Below are 25108 nucleotides of genomic sequence, written 5' to 3'. Positions count from 1 at the left end.
GCTGCATGCTGAGGGTCAGCACACTTCACACCTGAGGAGAGCAACGCTGCTTTGGGAATGACAACACCAAGGTCTTCAGCCTCCCTGGACGGTGCAGCACCCCACTGGGTGCACGCAGCAGCAGAGGATTTGAGGAGAGGAAAGGTGAATTTTTCCCTTTGTATTTATTCATTCTTTTTGGCAACAGGAAGCTGTGCAGTCACACTGCTGGTTTTATTAGCCTCATTTTTTATTGTATTTTTTTCCTTTTGCACAAAACAGTAGCTAATGCAACCCTCTTAAATTTAAAAAGACGATAACAAACTGAAGCAAACAGATAAAAGCACCAGATTTTAGATGGGTGTATGCAGCAACACGTTTTACAACAAGGTTTAATCCAGAAACAGAGGTAACAGAATAAATTTGGGTTTGGGACAGTGTGTGAATTACAACAGTCACAAAACGTGTGACTTTAACTTGATCTCTTTTCTCAAGCAGCTGAACGGTGCAAAAAGCAGTTAACACCATATCTGTTTTATTACGGGTTGTTTTCTGTGCCCAGTGCCCTGGCTGGCACCTCCAGCGTTATGGCTGTGTGAGCATTTCCATTGTAAATTGTGGGCCTTATAAACTCAGCTTTACAGAGATCACTGCACACTGGAACTCAGCATACCAAATACCAAAAGATACAGCCTGCAGCAAGAAAAACAGCAAAGTTAATGAAATCCAGAACTATTTCCCATGGACCTATGGGGATGGGTAAAGACAATGTGGTCAATTCCTGACTGTATTGTGTATCTATGGGACTACAGTAGATAGACAATATATATTTCCTAAATGGGCAAGGTGCTTGCAGCAGATTTTCCACAGCTCAACTGGATATCACAGAACCTGTAACCACTGGGGAACAGCATCCTCACCCCCACCTGCAGCTGCCAACAGCATCCCCATCTGCACAGCACAGAGGCACTGCAGCCATCTGCACTCTTGGTGCAACAAGTCCAGGGCAGAGCTTCACAGCACTGTTCATCTGAGCTGGTGTAACCATCTGGCTAAGGGCAGGCAGCATCACTTCTGTTCTAAAAATGCCCATTAGAGTGCAGACAACAGACCCTGAAGGAAGTTTCCAGACCTGGACAAGTGCAGTATGAAGGATGGAATCGCTGTGTGCAGCACCAGAAGGCAGAGCTGTAACACCATCCATCCACCACTGCCTGAGTCCAGTGAGTTGTGCTGGTCCAGGTGTCCATGAAGGGATTCAGACAACAGCACTTATTTCTGACACAGCTTATTTTCTGACGCACCCTAACTGAACACTGTGTCAAGTGCAACAATAAAAGGAAAACTGGGATTTCCCTCCTCCAGGGACTGGTTTAGCACTAGATCCTGAAACAGAACCTCCTGAACAGTTCCCTCAATGAGGGAGGGGGAGTGGGAGGCAGAAATATTTTCATTTCATTTTATTTTTAAATACCCCCACCAGTTTTTCTTGTGAGGATCAGCAGCACATAACCCATTTACTACCCCAACGGGATCTCAGGAAAGAGACTTTCCAGACGTTACCACAGTTTACATGAAAACATGGAAGGATTTGTTTAATTGAAACAAATAGATCAGTTTACACGTGAAAGAAAAACAAATACAGCCCAGAAGTGACTTTCATCCTAACCCAAATGCCTCATGGTTTGCAAATTCCATGGTAAAATACACAGTATTTATTCCTGCTCTGCCCCTCACTGTCATTAAGCAGCATGGATAGCACAGGTACAGCTCCACCAGCTCTTGGTTGGAACTGTCACAAAGGGATCAAGAAATCTGAAACAAATGGAAAGCAATACCGCGTGGGAAGCGGTGCTTACAGATGGGGTCAAAAGCAAATCCATCAACCCTGAAGGACTGCAAATGATACTTGGACTTCAGTGGACTTTCATACCTTGCAGTGATTTGGGTGTTTCTTCCTTCAGTATCACTGATAACCCACGTGGCAATGAGACACAAGAGCAGAATTACTAAAGGAGTCACTTGACAACTGTCCTGAAAGATAAGTAATTCTGGAGACTGACTACAGAATTAGTACTTAAGGCAAAAAAGCACAATGATTGTCTTCATTAAATAGACCGTATTATATATTTGAACACTCTGGTCCAGTGTGTGTAGAATAAAGTTTGCATTTCACCTTCCTGGTTTTGGGTCAAGCAAAAACATCCAAGACTTCCACATCATAGATTACAAGTATGTGAAGCACTGCATGGTCACAGCTTCTGACCAAAAAATAGGGAATAATAAATACAGGCTCATAGAAAGTTAATTGGCATTCATCCTGTTCCCCCTTTATTAAACAATTGATGATATTGGACATCACAATCACATCTCCTTTCTGACAAACTGCTGTCAACACATGCCACTGATGGCTCAGCTGCTTCTACTTTGATGGGAAATCCATATGCATTTCTGTAAGTTCTAATAGACGTGATATTAATTTGAAGTCCAACTGTGGCAGAAATATTATTGTACGTCTTCACTGCTAGAAAGAAACTGCAAGCGCTGAGCTCTTCAGGCATCCACTTCTATTCCTACACAGAGCAGAAGTTTGTCTTTACTATAGACTCAATTTAGCATGATAGGTTATCATAGTAACACAGCTGGACACACATAGTCCCTGCTTCGATCAGTGGGTTCATGGACATGCATCCCCTTAGGTCACATCAGAGATGAATAACCCCCTGCGTGACTGGTCAGAGAGATCAAACTCACAGTGCTTCTGCTGGGATAGGGCAGAGGATGGTACTGACGTGTCAGACCAGCAGCATCATCTGACTTTTGCCATCTTGGAATTATTTTCCAGTTCATGGAAGCACTAAAACAATAAGTTAGTAGCAGGCACTTACACTGAGCTGATATCATGGCAAGTAAGGAGAGTGGCAAGGGGAACAGCACAACAAAGAGAAGCTCGCAGCTTCTCTGCAGAGGAAACAACTGTCAAAAGCTATTGTGCACCATCGTATAGCAGGGCATTAAAGCATGGTATTACGTAAGAGTTGAGATATTCCTCATCAGCAACAGCACTGCAGTCACCTAAGTGCCAGCTGCTAACTGCTGATTTCATGAAAGGGCTCCTGCAGCTCTGCCCCAGTGCAACATTCTGCACACAGGAGCAGACTCTGCTCTGTCAATGAGAACTGCTCCTGATGGGCACAGACCTCACCACGGCCACAGCTGAAGGCAGAGGCTTCACATGAGAGTGGCTTCATGGCTTCATCAAAACACTGTGATTCCCCACTGATATTCCAGGCTTCAGCAAGCTGTGAAAAGTGTACGATGTGTACAACAAAGGGCAGGGCAGTGCAGGAAGTGATGCTAATGCCTTGTGGAGAGCATTCTGCACTCACAACAAAGCTTATCCCAAAGTTACTTTTAAGGAAGGAAGGAAGATACGTGCCGACTTGTGAAATGTGGGCTGGCAGAGCCAGGAGTTGCCTGTGCTGTCTGCCAGCTGAACATAGCTCAGCACTACCACAACATCAAGCACTTTCCACTTCTTCAGTCACAACAAAGATGCCTTTGTCCAGTCCCAAACAGCCATCCAAGATAGAGATATGCACTCACAGATCCCAAGCTACAGACAATGTGTTTGCTCTGTGACACAGGATATATGCACACAGCATGTAAAATATCACAGCAGTCAAAAGAGTCTTGCAAGCGTGCTTCCATAAGAAAGACAATAACAACTGGGCACAAGTGTGTCTCTTAATGTTCTCTAACAGCTCATAATGAAACGTATCCTGCTCACCCCAAACCACTGCAAACAGCAGACACTGAATGGCCATAACCACTCAGGAGCAGCAGAACAGCCGATGCACGCTGAGTGTTTCACTGCAGATAAATACGGCAGCAGCAGCTGCTGCCTGCAGCCCCAGGCCCAGGATCCACCACGTACACACAAAGCCAGGGCTCCCATGTGGTACCCTCACAGCTCTGAAGCACACGCTGCAGGGACAGCCTTCCTCAGCACCCTGAGGTGCAGATCAGCAGTGGCACACACCAAAGGACTGTTTATATACTGATAGGCCACAACAGGCTTTCAGCAGGACACCCTCTCTGCCCCCACTTCCACAGGACCTGCCAACCAGCCACCCCTACCCACGCCACGGCAGGGCTTGTTAGAAATACGAGAAACATCGCAAGATTTACATTGCAGTTAATTTTATTTGTTTTTTTTATCTGATTTTTTTGCACCGAGGAATGCATTTTTCTCTCAGTGTGTGCCTCTGCAACTGCCATGCTTCAGGGATGGCCAAATTGATTTCACGTAGTAATTAAAACCAAGAGCCTGAAGGAACAAATTGCTTAATTCTCTTCTGGAAACAGTGAAGCACATCTTTGGTATGTGACTCATTACTAAAGAAGTGACTTTGGGGTCTGTCACCTTCCAAAGCAGGAGGACTGCTGCAGGGGCACAGCGTGAAGCCACGGGCACAGCTCCATCAGCTGATCCAACTGCCAGTGCTTCCACTGGGCCTGCTGGACTGCACCGACTGATACAGCCAGCTATGGTGGTCCTCCAGGAACTGCTAGTACCCAGTGATCAGTAGGAAAACCGCACATACATTTTTAGTGTGGGATAAAACACAGTGGAACGCAATGTACTGCTGCAGTGAGATTCAAGTGAAGGAGAAAAATCAAGGAAGATTCTTCACTCCAGACTTTGCTGCTGAAATGTTCTGGGCTAGCAGGAAAGAGACTGTGTGCTACTTACTGAGCTGCTTAGCTGACAGAAAGTGAAAGGAAACGCTACTTCTTTGTTTAGGGATCTTTTTCACTGTGTATTTTTATTAACACTTGGCTGTAATTTGTGATTTTCTATGCATAAGAACGACTGAAGGGCTCAAAAGAAGGTTACACCAGAATAGCTTGGAGATGCCAGCTTCTCAACAAGAAAGCTGCAGAGTCATCATACGGCCTTGCTGCAGTGAGCAGCTGTCTCTCCGTACTGCATTTCACTGAACAAAAGCGCAGCAGAATGAGAACACAGCGAAGACCCAAATCTCTCCCAGTGAATCTGTTTTCACAGCTGGAGACAGAGCGCTTGCTATTCTATATACAGCATCACTGAGCTCAGGGACTCAAGTGGGCAGTGTTAAATTGCACAGTAAAGCAATTTAAGCAAATGACTAATCTAAACCCTTCCCTTTCATTCCTGCTTTGGTCTTTCAAAAATGGCTTAAAAACACGAAACTTCAGACTTCATTTCTTACAACAAAGGAGGACCAGAAGATGAATCCTGGCACCTGAAGGTAAAACCAAGGCAAACAGAACTGACAGCACAGTTTCCCAAGTTGCGACAAGCTGCACGTATGGCAGTTTGATCAGGACTTGTGGCACACAAAAAAAACCACGACAAGCCCTTAGCTTAGAGAAGGCCAAAAGCAAGCGAAAAAATACACCCTAACGCCTCCTTTTTTCCCCCTAACTTCTTGGTACCTTACCTGCTAGGCCGTTATCTTCATTAGAATTACCATGAGACTTCTACCACCTTAGCTCCTATTGCATTACGATGCACATTTTTAAAGCCACAGGGGTACACACATGCGCATTATCCTTAGGCTTTATCAAACCATTCGTTTTCAGGCTACAAAGTGCAGAAAGAATTCCTTAACCCTTAATTAAACACGGTCTCTTAATTTGCCATTTGGTTGTTCTGATTTTAAAGAACCTGATGTGCAACGTGTGATGTTAGGATCTCAAAATATTACACCGCATATAACCACAGCTGAGGACAAAGCTAAGGCAGGTCCAAAACAGAGATCACTGGTGGCTGGTTCCAGAGAAACAGCGAATGTTCTAGCACTAACAAGGCAGCCCTCTGGTTGCCTCAGGTTTAAAAGCCTTTGCACGGCGATTCTGTACAGTGTTAGCAGAGCACACTCAGCATCGTACTCACCGCGGTGCTGGCTGCTGCAGGACCAGGGGTGCCACGACATTCTGTACCAACCACTGGACTTTGTTCCTCGGGATTACGGGTGACAAGGATTCGGAAGTGCTGCTGTCTCGTGTTTTGATCTGGTCTGATTTTAAACAGGCATCCCTTCCCTTGAGGAATTTTCTCTACTGAATTGCTTCTGGATATTTCTGACCCGCTCCTGCTGTTTCCATGCAGTTCTGAAGTCAGTCCATCACCTGCGGGGCGGATTTCCTCTGGCCGTGGTTGCACAGGGTAGGAAGCGCTCCTCTCCAGCTGTATGCGCGGATACCTGACCAATCTGTCCCCTTTTGTCCCGGTAAAGCCAAAGTTATACTCGCCACCTTTACCACTTGCCTGCGGCTGCTGTAACTGGAGAACAAAGAACTTTTTCCCCGCATTTGCTGACATGTCTGGCACATGCTGCAGAGACCAGCGCCGGGGCTCAGGGGTGGGAGCATTATTTTGAGCCTCGGAACCGTAGGGCAACAGAGTAACCTGAGGCACATCGGCACTTGAAGCACGATGCTGAATCCTCACGCCGCTGAAGTTCAAACCTGAAGGTGTTTCCTTTGCCTCGTTCTCATGGGCAGTGGACAGAGCATCGTCGCTCTGGTTATTAGGAGGAATAGTACGGAATATCCGACGGTTACAGTGAAGAGTTCCATTCATCTGCTGCCCCAACTCCTCTGTCTGCCTGGGTGGAGAATCGTCAGGAGCCACCTCTGGGCTGCTCCGAGAGGATGAATGGTTTTCAACGGGAGACACGTAATGCTCCCTAACATCCGAGGCCTTGTACTGGGGTGTCTCCTTGGGGGTCTCCAGGGTCGCGCACTCATCTGCAGCCTTGCGCTGGAGAGAGATCTGCATCGAGGAGCTCCTCGTGGGACGCGCGCTGATGCTGTTCAGCAGCTGGGGAATAAACATGGAGGTGCTCCTTTTCAAGGAGCCCACTTCTTGGAAATCGCTGCCGCCGCCGTAATCTGCTCCGTGTCGGGAGAAAGCGTGAGGGCTGCTTCTTCTTGGCAAAGTGTGGAATGCCATGAAAAACTCATCTTCTCTCTCCCGGTCGAGGATTTCGGATTCGGGGGCTGTGTTGCTTCGCCCAGAGCCAAAATGAAACCGCAGCCGATGGGCCATGGTTTTACAGAGAGAAGAAAAGGAGAGGGAGAACGGCAACAATTCAGGCGCTGCCAGAAGTTAAAAACCAAAGACATAAACTCCAAGAAAAAGTGTCCCATCTGCCAAACTGTTAGCACTGCAGCACTGATAGCGACAGATAGCAGAAATAGCCCAAGTGGCAAGCAGCATTCCAGGCATGATTGGGTAAGAGCAATCAGCACTCCTACACACTGTGACATGGGGTAGGATGGTGGCGGTCACGTGGCCCGGTTCCCCCTCTCCAATCTAAGCCAGTGGGGGGTTCTGTTGTTTTTTTTTAATGCCAGCGAGAGCCTGAAACAGCACCTTCCCAGCTGCTCCTTTTCCATCAGGGCGCAGCTGACCGAGGCAGCGAGCACACTCGGCGCCGCTATAAATCTAACTCATCTCGTACCCGCACGGCGCGTTCACACAGGGCGCACGGAAAGTTAACGACAACACAAACAGTTCGGTGTTAGGGCTGTAAGTCAACGCCACATGCAAATAAGGAACAATATTTCAAGCTTAACTTTTTGGTGTGTGTTACAGCACGAGGCTATCATGGCAGAACGTGAGTAAATATAGCACCGTTACGCTTTCAATTTTAACTGTGCTCGTAGCACAGTTAAGTAACAAACTCCTTGCCTTTAAAAAGCCACAACTTTCACGTTGTCCCCAGGAGTGCAATGCAGCCCAAGTGAGCCCACACAGCCCCTTTTAATCAGTAAAAATTACAGCAAACCAAGCAACCCTATGCACGGCAAAGATTTCTCACTCAGTAGAAACAGCAGAAATGCACAAAATGACAGGAGGCAAAGCTCCTTTTTCAGTGTTACCGGGCAGTAAAGACGAGTGAAAACCAGAGACGGGTGTCGCGTTGCCGTTTGGTACAGATTTGCCTTAAACAGCACACAGAAACTCTGCCCTTTACTGGCCAGCCTCCAGTGGGAAAGTTAGCAATTCTACCATGGGCGTGATCGCAGGCACGGAATACAGTTACACTATGAGAGCCAAGAGACCTCAGAAGCAGAGCAGACCGGCAGGATACATCCAACTGCAGAACAAACACCCTGAATATGCTCCACTGCAATGCAGGAAATTGGTGACTGGGGGATCCTGACAGCCGAAGGGCGCCCACCATCACAACGGTTCGCACATGCTGGGGAAGCACCCGGTTAGCTAAAAGCACATCTACAAGAAGAGACGGCGTAGGATCAGCTCAATGCACAGACATCTGTTCCTTAGGAGAACTCTGAGAAGTGCTGTCAACAAACTGTCGGTGGCAGGTCAGTGCTCTGTCTAGATGTTTAAACCTCTGTTTCCATGCGGCTTGCTTTCAAAAGACATAAAGTGACCAATCAAAGAGAAATGGAAGCTTCAAATGTTGCAACTGCCAGCAGACAGCACAATCCACTATTGTTTTAAGTGGACCAGGAGCCAACAAGAAGAAAAACATGAATAGCTTCTACACAGCCACAGTGCTGTGGAACTGCCTCGTGCAAGCACAGGTGTTGATTTGATCTTATTTTTCAGGTGCACCATTTTCCACAGTCTCTTTTTGCTCTGAAGATGAAGACACACCACGTATTCTCTGCTCTTATGGGGGGAGAGAAAAGAAAGGATATGCTGCAGACAGTGCTCAGATAATTTAAGAATGTGAAGAAAATAAAGTATTTTGGGGGTAAAAGACATGTAAGAGTTGACAACAAGTATTTCACACGGAAGCTAAAACGATCTGCTTAGTGCCTCATTCTGTAAATACAACGTGATGGAAATGTGCCCCTATGAACCCGTGTACTTGTTCTCCTTGGCCAACGGTTCAGAAGGCTTTCTGAAAGGAAATCAGCAGCTCCTCATCCCCAGGTTACAGCCTGCAGAAGTGAGATCACACAAAGAACCACCAAAAAATGGTTCAACAACACAGTAACACTGAAACTGTCTGTGTAGGGCCAGTGCTACAGAAAGGAAACCCCAACATCTTAGAAGATATATCAGAAAAGGGTATACTGAACCTTTCAGTTCTCAGCTGTCAGCGCACAGTCAAGCTGTAGTTTTTTTCCTGTCACGTCTTTACTGGCACACATGGACGTCCTCGTGCATGCCACTGCCCTCTGCAGGCAGAACGAAATCTCTTCCATCAGCTCCTGCTCCATCCTCACCCTCAACACTTAACTCACCCCTACCACCCTTCCAGCTGCATGCGTGCCACACAGGTACCACAGCATCATAGAATGGCTTAGGTTGGAGGGGATCCTGAAGATCATCTAGATCATCAACCCCCCACACACACTGCTGTGGGCTGGTTGCCTGCCATCCTGTCAGGCTGACCAGGGCTCCATACAGCCTGGCCTTGAACACCTCCAAGTCATATTTTGCCATCAGTATTTCCATACTGTGTATTATTGTTTGGAATAAAAATGTCCTCACAACACCAGTCTAATAAGGCAAACAGGTTCATCAGACAGTGTACTGCTCCAAACCAGGAGACCTAAGGCCTCATCTCACAAGCAGAAAAATGGTGCTCCAATTTTTTTCAGCAGACAAAAATTAAAAGTCATCCACCCAACGTGCCATCACATGGATCCATTTAAATTAGTGGATGCAGAATGACAGTGTTGTCTATCTGACACATCCGTGTGAAAAATGTACTCACTTCACCACAAGAGCAACATGCAGTAAGTTTTGGAAAGGCTCATCATCTCAGAAATAGCACTTACATCAGACAAGTGAGGTTCAATGCTAAAAGCCCTAGCAATATGTTGAGTGCTAGCAGGGGCAGAACCGAACACAAAGCGCAGAGCATTACTTTGGTATTAACTAAAATCTTCAAGGACCCGTGTCTTGTGTAACTGAGTGGAGTCCTGGTTACCACATCTCAGAAAGGATTAAGTAATTAAAAGGTACTGGAAAGAGATGCTCAAGTTATCAGGTGATGAAGCAGCAGCTTTATGTGCAACTAACGAGGCTGGGACTGCTTTTTAGATCACACTGGAGAAACCTCAGGAAGAGTTTGATGTGGTTTCCACCAACACAACTAGCATAAGTAGAGTACTTCCATGTTTAGTGTCCCATTAGCCCATAAAATAGACACTTTGTATGCAACAACCTGTGTAAACGTTTTTTAACCTTCAACCATGTAAACAACAGAAAACATACACCTTTAAGATGTGTTATGTTTCCATCGGCTGTGTTGCACAGCTCTGGGAAACAACCAAGCCAGGTACTCACCAATCTGTTCTCATCAAACACTTCAAACAGGAGTCGATGATTGGTCGGGTTTACCTAGGAGAAAATCCAAATAATATTATTTTGGCTTCATTCACTCAATTAGAACTCTGCATGGGCAGAAGTTTATAAAATGATTAAATCAAGGCAAACAGAACAGAACTAATACATTTACATAAATCCTTTGCTTCAAGTAATTGGGAGAACACAAACACAGAAACCCAGACTGGACAGAACACCAGAGCTCAGCCTTCTGGGTTCCATACCTGGAAAACTCAATTAAAACATCAGGAGCAAAAGCTTTAATACATTTCTTTCAGAATTTAACTATCATCTCTATTTCAGCCTCTCCATCTGTCACTGTTTCTGACCCATTTATCACCCATGGGTGATTCCTCATGATCATATCTCTGGGGGTAACCCAATGGAAGGCAGAGATCCTCCTCTACTCATGTCTGGCATACTTATCTAATACTACTTTACACAACTCTATCCCCAGGACATAATTTACTTGGAAATAAATTTAAGCCAATAGACAACTTTCTGAGAAAAAAACTCTGTCTTTCCCTGGAAAAGCCAGACAGTGAGCAACACAATCTTGAAAACTATCAGAAAAACTGATAAACATAAATAAATTTTCTTATACTTTATGTTAAAGCATTTGACTTTGTCCCTTACAGTCTGTCTCACAACACAGCACGCTGCAAGACCAGGGCCTACCAGGATAGGCTTATGGAGGCAGGGTCCCTCATTCCTGAGCCCTGAACCCAAATCAGGATGGGTGCAAGCTGCCTTTATGTACGACAGCAGTGTAAAACTTCCTGACACTCTTTCCTGTGCCATGGCCACCTCTGTGCTTTGTCCCAGAAGCACTGGGAAATGGATGGGATCAGGGAAGTGAAATTAGTGCCTGCAGACTGCATAGCTCAAAAAAACAGGTTGCATTATACAAATGATAAAAAAAATACTTATCGAAAGACTGTTTTAGAGATTTAGATGTGTATTAACCAGTTGCCAAACCTTGAAATGCTACTTGGTACAAATGTAAATTATGAAGAAAAAAAAATAAATAAATCCATCTGAACCTCAAAAAAGCACTTACTAACAACTGAATTGGTGGAAACTATTAAAATATTCCTGTTAGCAAGAGAGATGAGCACTAAGGCTACGAACAGTGCTTGATGGGACGCTGATTTTTAACAATCTACAATGACAACGTCTGTTCCCAAGCAGCTGTTTAAGATTAGACTTTAAAACCAGTGAAATTTTACCTAACCTACTTCTGTGAGAGCTGCAGCTGCAGTGAAATAAATCCATTCCTCCTCAGAAAATACCTTCGGCATCTGAGTTATGGCTGTTCTCATTTCTGTTACGTTGGTTTTGATGATCACCGTTTTAAATCCTCTTTTACCATTCTCAAGTGATCATTCCTTATGAAAAGTCACCCAGGAGCTGAAATGGTACCGCTCAGTTTTAAGTGAAAGTTACCTTCACTTTAGGAATGATTCGAAAAAGACAGAAGTTAAATACAAGAAAAAAAAGCGTCATTTGAATATTTTTTGGCAAGGAATACAAAGGTTAAGAGAAACTGCTTTTTTCAGCCTTCCTTCCCTATATTTCTATGTCTTTCATTTTTTATTTTTATTTTTCTATTCTTTCCGTAACAGCTTAAATTTCATACAGTTCTCGGAAATGCTTCTGATTATTTGCCGCTACATTAACACTTTAAGACCACAGGAAGCATCAGGATGAACATTTTTCTTTTCATAAAAACATACAAACAGTGAATTAAAAACAATCGTGCAAGACACCATGCGATTAGTTCTACATTACAGTGATTGCATTTAAAAGGGAAACTTACTCTAAAATAAAATTCTTCATTCCATTTTGGATTTAGTGTCTATAAAAGAAAATAACATATTAGGATGCTACAATAACTGCAGGTTTGCAATTTCACAGCCATTACAATGTGCATGCAAGTGACAGTTTTTCAGAAAACAACAGGGAAAAAAAAAAAAAGCATTTCCTGACAAAATAGCACCAACACTGCTGTCAAATGACTTAGAACCGCTCTACTAAGTACACCAAATGTGGGAAGGGATTTGAGTCAGAAGAACTGAAAATAGATGGAAAGTATAAATGAATCATAGTCACAGAATGGGACACCCCATTCCCACCTCTGCCGTGGGCCGGCTGCCCCCCAGCTCAGGCTGCCCACGGCCCATCCATGGCCTCAGGCACCTCCAGGGATGGGGCACCCACAGCTCTGGGAAGGGCCGGGGTCTCTTAGAAAGGAAAGGTTATTTCCTCCTAGCAGACACCGTGCTCTTCCTGATCACCCCGAAGCTTGCAGAGGATTATAATTTTGCTCTAATGATCCAAATAAAACAGACAGAATAAATTGTGTTCCATTTGTGACTTGAAGGGAGCTCCAGCAAAAACAACCATAAACTGATAAAAAATTCAAAGTAGGAACATTGATAACTGGCACATTTCAAATTCCGGTAAGTTGAAAACCAAGCATGGTCTGTCCCCAGGTTTTGTTTCCCTGCTGAACCATTCCCTTGCTCCCTCACACAGCAGAGCTTCGCCAGGGGTGAACTGGCTTTACCCACCAGAGCTTTGATGGAGCAGAGAAGATGATCCTGGCTGTTCATCCAGAACTGCTTAGCATGGACGCAATACATTTACCCACGACACATGGGCTCAATGTGCAGCACTTCCCCAGAGTGGGGTCCTACGCATGCTTGTGGTCACAGTGCTGACAGCCTACAACCTGCCTTCACCTTTGAGTTAAGGCTGAATCTCAACCCGGAAAAGAACCCGTAAATTCAAATACTGAGATTTGAAAAGTGCCTCCTAGAAAATCTACAGAAATAAAGAAATTATTTAATGAGAAAAAGTCCAGCAATTAGAAGGACGAGGTAAGGGACAGAGAGAAGTTTCCTGCTTTTTTGCCATAAAGAGCAAAAATGCGTTCACTAAAGCAATGAAACAATAAATAAATCAAATATGATGTTTTAAATATTTGCATTTGTTCACTGCAGTTGTTCTTGGCAAGAGAAACCTCTCATCTAATCTGGCAACTAGATTTAAGGGCACTACTGCTAATCAATAACGCATTAATTCTGAGTACTGCTTAACCACAATTACCAGTTTCAGGAAATAATGATGTATTAGGCAGCACAATTTTTAGTAAACAAGCAGGTGACTATTAGAAATTGCTTCCACCTTCACCAATCCAACATTTGATAGGTCGAGCCAGAAAGTACAAGTGCTAGAATCACAGCCGAGGAGAAAAACATTTGTACAGAAAGCCTCCAGAAATAAATGGGTGAATAACCGCTTCATAAAGGATATTAGCAGGGAAACAACAACAAAAAGACTCACCAGCAAAGAGCTGCATCCTAAAAAGGGCAAGTATTGCAGAGATAAAGGACTGCCAGGAGTCAAGCTGAGTTAGATCTTCCATGGGATATTAGAACAAACATAAGGAAGGTTTTTCAACCATATAAATATACAGCAAACTAGGAAAGAAGAGATGCTACTGAGCAATGTGGTCTCAAGAAGAGACCAAATGTTTTTAGATAGAAGAAAGTAAGCTTCGCTTTATGGTATGGGCAGAAGAGCTAACAGGGATCTGCACAAAGATATTTGGTGCGACGACCAAAGCTGATATGAAGTCTTCAAAGCTCAGTGCAGTCAAATTGAGGAAACCACATGGTCACCTTCCAGAAGAAGTGGCATGTGAAGTCACAGGACCAGGGACAAAAATGTTCAGCCATACTGAGCACTTTACAGGACTGTGAGGCCCGATGTCCTACTACAATAAGAGCCAAGAGCATTTCCAAATGAAAGCAAGGCTTTACTCAGGTGTCCACAGTTGGAGGAACTGAATGTGTGGAGGGAGGTAAAACTGAACAAAACGTCACAGAAATGCAACACAGCCAGATCGACAGATGAACCTGAACCTCTTCTCTGATTACTTTTGCAGAGCGAGGAAGCAGTGTAGGTTGCATCCTCGTTGACACAAGGGCAGGTCCAGCATCACAGAGCTGGAGGATGAAAGGGGACGTGCACCCTTCTGTCTTCCTGCCAGCACCACTGCAGGGCAGGACAGGGCCACAGGAACTCACTCCCTATACCAAGGGAGGCAAAAATGAGTAGAAAACTAAGGACGAGGTAAAGAGCAAGATACTACCATGTTAAAAGACCAGTTACGGACTCGGAGGTCACTGGCAGCGTCCTTCAGAATCACTCCTGGGAGAGATTTTGCTCAATATTTTTAACTCAAAATGAAGGCACGCCACACTGTTTGCTGTTGATGAAATAAACAACAGAAGCCGTGAGCTGCACAGGAAGAGAACTGCTCGGAGAGCAGGCAACTCGAGATGAAATTCAGCAACTCAAAACAAACAACTGACGAGAAGTTTCCACAAGATGAGTTCACGTTACTAATAGGGAAATGACTGAGAAAGTGCAGGCTGTAAGTGATGGTTACAAAGAACTGTGAACAAAAGGCAGATGCAATCCCAGGAGCACCCCAAGCTCACCCTCACCCTCCACAGCAGCTGAGCAGTGCCCTTCTCTTCTTCCCAGGGCAGCACTGACACCCATGAGCTCACAGCACAATCAGTGCAGTCTTGTGCTGATGGTGGCCTTCTCAGCTGCTTTCCTACTCTCCTGCCCATCACGCACCCCCAGAGCTGGTCGCTATCACCTTCAGCAATAAGGGTACAATCTTATTTCCAATCTCTCATTCCAATCCCTGCACTAAGCCTCTACAGCCATTGCTTTTCAGACATGTGGGAGCCAAATACGCCATCTCTTCAGTACACATGCTTTTACACCAGCAACACCCGTCCAAATAAAGGCAGTGTTATTCTAGTAAGAAAAAAAAAAAAGATATAAAAATAGATATAAGGCAATCTGCTTTGGCTATATCACCCAAAGAATAAACACAGTGCTACTGGAAGGAACGAGGAATTTATTTAAACTCTGGATGGGATCTCCATCTTTTCCTAAGAAGCAGGAAGAAAAAATTAAGTACCATCCTTGCCACATCTCCTACTCTCACAGGCCCCTTTCACAGCCTTACTGCAAAGGCTCTCTCCAAAGCCAAAGGATCCCTGCACCTTTCTGACTCATCCTGCATCTCCACTGCCACTCTAACAGTCCTATGCTTCTGAGTCACACAATAGCTGAGATTGGAAAGAACCACTGGAGGTCACCTGGACCACCATTCTCACCATCTTCATTTCATTGAAAGGAAAGGGGAAAGATGAGAATCTCCCTCCTATCTATAGGCATCTGCCAGTTACCAATACCTACCATACTATTTTAAGAGAACAAAAACACACAAGAGAGGACTGGACTTGCCCAGCAAGTTGTCTGCAGGGCATAGCTGCTCCAGTACTTCTGACTTTCACTCAGTTCTCTGCAGTGCAAACGGGTGGTTCAGTGGCAGCTGGCCAGGTCTGAGCCTGTATCACTATTGCTCCAAAATCACTGCAGAGGGCAAAGTCAGAAGACGAGAAGAAACCTTCACCAGCCCCCATTTATCCTTTTCAACTGACCTTTGCAGTGCAATAAAGGTTTTTTGGTACACAGATACAGGCGTACTGATGTAAGAGCTTCTGGTGAACAAAGTTGTTTTGTAGTAAACAGTCAATCTTGCGCTTCAGCAAGAACACGATGGTTAATATTATATCACAAGTGAAACAGTCAGGTATTATATAGCCTGAAAGTGACCTAAGTATTTTCCATCGATATGACTCCAAGAACAGAATCAATTCTGTGCAAACACACCCCAGGAAATGGCACAGCAACAGGCACACGCTACCAAAGTGAGATAAGAATATCACAGGAAAACTTCCCACACTTGTATACAGAAGTGGCAATAAATCTTTCACCTATTAATGGGGAAAAAAAAGGCACAGTCCACATTGTTCCTGTATTAACTAAATAGGTACAACTGTTTCTTTCTTTTTTTTTTTTTTTTCCAGAAAAAAAAAAAGTTGTTTCTCACAATTTTGTATATCAAAAACTAAAAACAAAGCTGGGCAGGCTGTGAAGGAAGTGTTTTCAAGGAGTATGTTGAAAAGTTATTATGAAACAATGGTTAGACTGGAAGCCTAAAAACTTTCACTTTCTGACACAATGCATGACTTGAGCCCTGCAAAACTCTCCACCTGAGCCCTACATGGGATGCAGGATGCCACAGCACTGACTGTAAATGGCACTTAATGTTTGGGTTTTACACCAGCATCAGTTTGCTATTTGGGTAGCAAAATCTTCCCTGTTCTGCTTTGCAATAATGATCTAAATTGAATCACTGCTCATTCCAAACATCTTTGTAAAAATGCAAGTCACTGTTTTCGTCTTACTTTTTCATAAAGGTTGTGACTTTATTCCTCTCTGCCATCATTACCAGTAAACTTCATTTACAAAAAAAAGCCTTCTAAAATTTTAGGGCATTTCTGTTTCTGTGTCACGAAACAAAAGAAATGAAGAAAAAATGCACTGCAATTTCAGAACATTTCCGAGATTTTCTTACCATCGTCTCTCACTTGGTTATTTTAAATCCCCGTGCAAATATTTGGAAGTTGTCATTTTGGAAGAGGACATTTATGGACCAGCCTTTTTGCCAGAAGTCAAATAAATGATGATCAGAGCAACATTTTTTGTTTTGTTTTTTATTTCAATTGCTTTTCATGAAAATAGGTCTTTGGTAAGAGAAACAGGAATGATGTACAGGAGACTCAGTAAGCCAAGCTTTGGAGAATATGCAATATATTTGGTGCTGGTTTTTGTTTTTCAGTCAGGTCACACGTACTGAACATATGCATGCACTAATTTTCTCATTTTGGTGTGAAAGAAGAGTGCATTAAGATTAGATACATGTAAGTAACAACTTAAGTAAGAGTTGTAATGTATTATAGAAGCTTATTCTGATATTCTTAATGCTTACAAAACAAAGAAATAAAGCATACACGTACCTTTTTAATAGTTTTTGTCTGCACCAGGGCAAGTTCTCTGTTCTCATCTGCTACATACAAGGAAAGCTTCACGTAAGGATCACTGCAAAAGAAGACGGCATTCAGTGGGAAAACACTCTTAAAGCCAAATATACTTTCAGTTTAAACATTTCAATACAAATTTGTCTCTTAACTGAATAACCGAGCATCTTTACGGAGCTGTTTCTACTGAAACATCTGAAAGAACGGTTTCAATGTTCTCTTGCTGACACCTTTTGCAGATGTGCCATGGAAGGAGCTCGCCATCACCCACCCACCAGGGCCCATCATTGTCAATGCACTGCAGGTTTCTGCCCCTCCAGCCCATGCTCCGTAAGGCCTATCAGCAGGGAGACAGCAGCCACCAGTAAGGAGTGATGTGAACAGGAACCCCTTCCGTTGGTACAGACATCAGGAGCTCTCTCTGCCCGCAGTTCTGAGAGTTTGTAAAATTAATTTTGGGAAAGTATTAATAAAGAATAATCAGCCACTGAGTGTTCATTATTCTAGGGGCTTAGTTTACTTGCAAAATAAAATGATACGGTAGGGTGCAAACAATGTAAGAGTAGACAAGGTGTCATATTGGATTGATTACTGCATCTGTTCAGGCACGTACGTGCATCTACTTACGCTGCAATTGAATTAATCATTAAGCACCAAGGTCTGAGAGAAAACAAAGCATCACAGTGATTACCAAGAAATGCTAATACTACTCTGAATTGCTTAACCTACTGTGCTGCCTATATTTACTGGCAAAATTGCATATTTCATGGAGCAACAAGAAGCAGGCATTCATCATAGCAAATCCTGTGCTTTTCAGCTTGAGAGATTAGGGCTAAACCCAGCAGCAACTATTGGGTTTGTATGTTTCAGACTGCACTGTCACTGAATTGTAGATCGGGAGTGACGCAAGAAGAGCATCATGGCCATTAACAGTTTATAAATGCATTCTCATCTTGATCTCCAGTAACAAAACTGGAGGAGTAAACCCATTCACTCCATAAGCTCCAGGTTACTCTCATCCTTCAGTGCTGAAGAGTAAGAAAACCATCTGAAGAGCACTGTGAACACCCTCTGGAGGAATACCTGGGGAAAACCATGACATCTGTTCTTCGAGAAAAAAACTCAACTACAGACTGTGAATAGAACAAAGTTCTACCAAAATAAAAACAGGCATAGATTGTGTGTGGTTAAAAGAACAGAACTCTTCTTCCCATGTTGTCCTCATTGTTATCATAAATCTCAAAACAAAACCAACTTTAATAATGAAATCCTTCATTACTGCTCCTAGGCACAAAAGAGGACTTCAGAAGAGATTACTGGATGGACATAAGAGGTAACATTCATAAGGAATCCAGCTCTATTGGAACACAGAGTCAGCACTCGGTCATAGCTATGGGAATTTCAGTCCTGCAAGGGGAAAACCTCACCTACTATGAAAGACTTTCCAGTGATTAAAGTGCAAACATCCCTCTGAAAAGAGAAAACTATTTTTCTGATGATACGCAGAGTAATCCTGTACAGTCAGTGTCCATAGAAGGTGTATAGGCAGAGGTCTGGGTGTCTCTGCACAAACAAATCTATTTCCCAGCTTCTGAGAAAAATTGCACGTTCTTACTGTGGTGCCATCACTGGAATTGTACCTAAAATTTCTACGTAGAAAACACAGTCAGTAGCAACTTGTCCTACACGAAGGTTTCCCAACTATATGTTTTAACAAAGAAATTCACTGAAAGGGATCTTTGGGAAGATACATTTCCCATTTCCTGAATTCATGGCAGCTGCAGCCAAACCCTCTCCCCCCTGCAGACCCCTTCCCAGCACAGATTGCTGCTCTGCACTGGCAACTGCCCACAGGAATGGGCAGTATGTAAGACACCAAGTGCTTCATCTGTATTGCCTTTGTCCTGGACTAGTCTCAGGTGCATAGACCCCCTAAGGAATGATATCCAGGATCCATACAAAGCAATTTCAAAAGCCATGCTGAGGACAGTTCCACATACATCCATTGCCAATCTGCTCTCTGACCAGAAGTTTCATTTTGCAGTGGGACAGCACTGAAGACGAAGTACTGCACTTGGCAAAGAGCCACTGTGGCACCCACCCCAGTAGTCCTTATGTTCTCAACAGGATTTAATATTATATCACTTCAAAGATGACTAGAAACTGTTTCAGGCTTTGTGGAAACATCTGACCCTACGAATTACTGGCCCTCAGCATAGAGTAACTAAAGCAAGAACAGGCAATAACTTTAAGTCCACATTATTAAATTATTCGTCTAAGTAGATCAGTGGTATTTTTGATGACTGTTTAAAACCACAGTCCACTGACCACCACTGATACACTGACCAACTGACAACAGAATGCCATGCGGTTCCCAGGAGGATCTATAAAGCCATGTTTGCAACAGAGGACGTGCTAAGCAAGGTAGGCAGCAGACTGCTGGCACAAAGAGCGCTTCAGGAGATAGAGCTGTGAGCACCCTTATGGCTGGGCAGCTCTAGTTCCCTCTGCCTTGCTCCTTGTGTTGCACACGATTTGTCAGACAAGTTCTGGTGCTTGGAAAACACTGCTGGTAATGCTGGGGAGCTGGAAGGGGTAGCATGGTAGATGCACTAGGGCACTGTAAAAGAATATGCTTACAACTGAGACCTTGTTTACCATAAACTGAAAAACAGGACATAGATCAAACAGATTCAACCAAAACAGAACCAACCCCAAACCCAACATAGTGTATCCAGCTTTTTCCCAACTAAGTTCACTTTGCTTTAATGTTTGAGATTACCCATATGGTCTGGATGGCAGATAATGCTGAATGAACCCCAGCAGTGCACTTCCAGAAGACAGGAACATGTAAGAATCATGGCTGAAGACACCCTGTGTCAGTTATTTACACGCCACTACACAAAGCAGTGCACTATTCTGGTGTCCTGCTCTGAGCTGGGCAGTTTTCCCTGCGACGTTCTACCAGGTGCACTTTACGCACCAGCAGGCAGCATGAACAGAAATAAACTCACAGTGTTCTCAGGTAGCTCCCGTGGCCTGAAATAAGCCAGCTCAAGCAGCTGAACACACAACAAAAGCACATCAGTTATTATGTCCCAAATACCTGTATTTCCCCACAGGGACCTGGCAATGCTTTTTGGCAAGAGAACTCCCAACAAAACACTGAGATACATTTGTGTACGTGTACGGTCATATGGTTATACCCAAGCACACATATATTAACACTTGCTGATCCCAGAGTTCATTACTAAAAAACAAAACAGAACGTGCAAATCATGAAGATGTCTGCAATTGGCATATTGCAGCAGAAACTGAAATTAACAGAGTCCTTGCCCCAGCTGTAAACTTGCACATCACACCACATATATGTCTCATTAGTTTAGATTGTCTTCCATGCAGAAGATGCTAAAATGCAAAAGATATTGATGAGTAGTCTGTGTCATCATGCTGCAACTTGTCCCATAATCCAGTACATATAGCCCTTTTTTCTCCTTCTTCTCCCAGTTTTGGTGCCACTCCCCAGTTCCCAAACACTTGCAATTAGATTTGGCTCCTCTGCACTGCGTGCTTCAGCAAGCCAACCCCACAACATTGCGATCATTCCTCTGCAAACTTCTCAGGTAACGTGACAGAGTTTGCAACAGTCATAAGTACAGTGAGGCAATTCTTCATGTTGCAGTTACATCAACTCTTGTTGACTCGAATATATCTAATATCGAACTTCTTGCAGTTGGAAGTCTATAAATAAATCAAACAGTTAAAACTTGTTACTTAGATCTGGCTCAGATTGCAGTTTGGCCTCATTTCTCTGAAACAACTGCAGAACCAGAGCTCTGTTAGCTGAGCAAGGGCATGAATGCAGCCCTATCCAACTCAATCTTACCAAAAGGGTTACAGAAAACTAGGAAAGACCTGCCAGAAACCTGTGCCTGTGTAAGATCCAAGTAAAATCCGCCAAAAAGTGATTTATATTATAATCTGCCCCTGCATCTCAAATTACCCAATTCCATTTCTTAAAATTAAATTCCACTGGAGAATGAACAATATTTTAAAGATTTGGCCAACAAACTGTTTTTGCTTCCCTGTGTCCAAGAAAAGTACTTCTCAACAATCTGTTTTGTCAAGTTACGGATAACTCTGCATTTGTTATGGAGCGAAGTCATTACCAGTAAGCATGCACTCTATTCAGTCCAAACGGGAATGGAGGAAAACATTCCACTACCTCAATGAGTTCCTCTCTCTTCTTGGAGAGCTGATGTAACAACACTGAGCAAAGAGGTGAAGAAATGAAAGAATGGGAAAACAAGGAAAGAAGCAGATCCACAGTCATTTATTTAACCACAATAAGGAAACAAAATACAAATAGTATCCCTGAGAACAGACAGAATGTCAAAGTTGCCTCAGAAGCAAAAACTGAAGGAACTTTACAGTGGCAAAACGCTCTGCATCGTCCCACCTAAAAGCAAACATTCTATGTGACACTCTAGGTAAGAGTCACCTTTGCAAAGCATAACTGTTACTGACACACAAGACTTATTAGACAACAACATGAAGATCTGTAGACTGTTTAAGGAAAATCTGTATGAGGACAAACATAGCACCTGATCTGTTCACAGGTACCACGAAAAGCATCAGCGAATTGGAATGAAATATACGTGGAGATGAGGAAATAGCAGACTTCTGCGTAACAGCAGTATTTGTACAGGTGTTAAGGAGAGGCAGCCTGATGATGTGGGTCACAGAAGATTCAAAACTGAGACACCCGCAGAGAATGCTGACAAAAAACAACCGTGTGGGGTGCAGGGCTCACATCAAGCATGCTATAGAAAGAGTGGGAAGTTGTATGGGCCAGATACTGTCACCCTGAGATGGATGGATACAAATGGACCTTCAAAGGTCCCTTCCAACACTAAGGATTCTGTGAAATTGAGGGGGAGGCAGGGAATTTAAATATATATGTGTGTGTGTGTGTGTGTATAGATTATATATATAATTTCCTTGATTTTCATAATGGGAGAAAGTTCATTCTTGAAGAAAGTCTTACCAAGAAAACCCCTCTTTGGTAGCCACAATTATTAAAAAGTGATGTATGAGTGCTTCCATTGTGCTCTATAAATAAGTTGCCATTAAAGTATGTCATTCCAGAGTTCTGTGTCAGCATCAGTCTCTGGCTTGAATCACTGCTGATTTGCATCAGGTTTTAAAACTGAATGCTACATAAACTTAAGAGCATGACACTGGATGAGTAGAAATAAGCCCTCTAGGTTGTGCCGATGACATCACACATCTGACAGGTATGTTTGAGTTAATAACAGTTCCGTAACTTGCTTCAAAAGCTTCCTCTATTAGTCGTTCTCAAAGTACGGGGTTTGTGCTGGAGAGAGGGTAGGAGGCTCAGTGAATAAATGCAGCAACGTAATAGTACAAAACTTAGTAGTCCGCATGAATTTTTATTTAAAGCAGTATCAGCGCTAAAAGGCAGTCTTAATGAAGTCAGCTACATGTCAAATTGAACCGAATCACGGACTTGGGGAAAGCTGCTGAAAGCTGTTAATGTAGTTTGCATCTAAATGAAAAGTTACAATGGTGCTCTGGTAGTGTTACTGTAAAGGCTGGAAGAGGATATAGGAAATGGAACAGAAGCCTGGGGACAGTGCAGATGGCAGCTCCTACAGACAGCCCCTCCTGTCTTGACATGGCCAGCTTTCAAATAGAAGGGTTACAGCACCAGGAACATCAACAAAGAAAGATGACGGATCAACACTGAAAGCCACACAATGCAAGCAAGGTCACCACAACCAGGAGGCTGCCCATTAACCAGACAGCCCATCGGGCATAATGAACCTGCATTTAGTGGAACAAAGAGTGATGCTGCAATACACTATTTATAAAGATGCATCTTAACAAAAGAGAAGCTGTTTTTATAAAGGAGATTAAGGGGGAGGGGAGGAAGTATGTGCAAGTCTATTTCACCTGCTATAGGACTCCTTCCCAGATAGCGCTGAAGACGTTACATCAACTGCCAACCTCAGATTCATTCATAGTGAAGTGCAACAGCAGCAAAAGGCAGAGGAACCACCAGGTGCAGGAAAGGCAACTTGCACAGGTACCCTTGCAGGCAGAAGAGTGCAGTCTCAGGGCTTTGAATTTTTTCTATAGTGCCATCACCCACTAATACCAGAAGACAGCGGATATATTCAGTACGTACTACAAGGCACTGAAGGATCTAAGCAGGATTTCGTACTGAGCCCAGTCACAATATTACTAGTGACTAGGGATGAATGGGAGTTGATTCCTTAGTCGCTTATCTATAATATTACCCTTTACAGAAGTACCAAAATGGTTAAAAACAATCAATCTTAACGTGAGTTGCCTAAACCTAAGGAAAATGTCAGTACCTGCCCAAATTAGCAGCACCCTGCAGCTGGTAACAGTTCTTTGGAGAATAAATCGGAATCCTAAGATAATTAGTTGTACACAGTGTTATGTTAATCACACTCACAAGTGGGTATGGCAGAACAAGAGACATCTTAAAGGTCTCAAATGCTTTTCCTGACCTTCTAAAATCACAGACACATTTGGAATTACACATTTGTCATCTTTTCACCAGCTCTCGTTGTCTGGCCTCCTCTTACATCTCAGACAAGTGTAGATTTATAATTATCATCTCTCATTACAATTTCAGCCTGAAAAGGCACAGCCAAAAAGAGGACAACTGAAAGCACTGACCAGCAACCCCTACAAACGGAATTATTTCAGAGTACTGTAATACTGGTGCCTATGACCAGTTTATTATTCCTTTTCTTAGTCTGCAGCCACGTTTACTATTTGTTCTTGAAACAGCTTTGAAAGCTGGTCTCAAAGAGCCCTTTGCCAGTGATCCCATTTATTGCTCCTTCATTCTAAGGCCCGGAAGGGGGTGGAGAGCACAGGCATACATGAAAGAACAATGAAACTACAGAGTCCTGCACTGCTCTATTTTTACTGAAAAACATGAAAACGCCTCCCCAAGTATAACATTTAGTATCACTTGTTATGCAAGTGCATGCCAAGCTTCTCGCAGGGAGGCAAACTCCACCCTCCAAAACAGCTGCCTTCTTCCAAAGGACTCAAGTCCTGAACAAGCTGATGATTTATCTTCTGTAAGCCTTCCACTTGTCCTACCCTTTTCCCACCTCTGTTGCACATACATGTAAGGAACTAATTATCATCCCATGTAACCATATCTAGAAAAATACTAACATCTTCAAACGTAAAAGCAAAAAAAGGCTTTTTTTCTTGGACGTAGGTCCAAATTCCAATCTTTCTAAGGTCATAACGGGCCATCTATCTGGCTGTTGGTCAAAGCTCATCCCACTCCTTCTTCCAGTCACTGAGCCCCACCAAAACTACTTGTTCTCTCTTCCGCTTCGGTGCCCAGGGATGGGAAGATACAACAAAATCCTTCCTGAGACACTTTGAGACTTGCCAGCAGAATCCTTCACATCCCTTTGCAGGAAGAAGAAGCACACACCACCCAGCAGCTGGCTGTGGCTGAAGCTCTAATGTGCCTCTGTTGTTGGCAGGGCAGCCACTGCCACATCTGGCTCCTACGAGTCACACTTGGCCATACAGTAATGCAGGACAGAAGCCCTACAATTGAACTAAACTTCAGGCACGTCTGAGGGAAGCATAAGCAGAATGCATTTGGAACAGCTGATGTCCTAGGCAGTTGCACCACCACTGGAGAGCACTGCACAGCATTCACTATACACATCCCCTCCCTGCAGGGAACAAGGGAACC

General features: G+C 43.7%; 1 protein-coding gene across 4 annotated transcripts in view; it reads right to left on the bottom strand.

Annotated features, from left to right (window-relative positions):
• The window catches only part of NEDD4L (NEDD4 like E3 ubiquitin protein ligase), a 123014-nt gene that overhangs the window by 52950 nt on the left and 44956 nt on the right, over positions 1–25108 (bottom strand). For all 4 annotated transcript variants that reach the window (XM_072359047.1, XM_072359042.1, XM_072359045.1 and 1 more), the window contains exons 3-5: positions 17302–17383; positions 12165–12203; positions 10307–10360 (exon numbers count right to left, since the gene is read on the bottom strand). In XM_072359047.1, the coding sequence (XP_072215148.1) occupies positions 10307–10360; positions 12165–12203; positions 17302–17383 (175 nt within the window). The remainder of the gene's footprint in view (positions 1–10306; positions 10361–12164; positions 12204–17301; positions 17384–25108) is intronic.

This window comes from Excalfactoria chinensis, chromosome Z (assembly GCF_039878825.1).
Source record: "Excalfactoria chinensis isolate bCotChi1 chromosome Z, bCotChi1.hap2, whole genome shotgun sequence".
In the NCBI taxonomy this organism is placed as follows: Eukaryota; Metazoa; Chordata; class Aves; order Galliformes; family Phasianidae; genus Excalfactoria; species Excalfactoria chinensis.
This window is presented reverse-complemented; position numbering and strand designations above follow the sequence as displayed.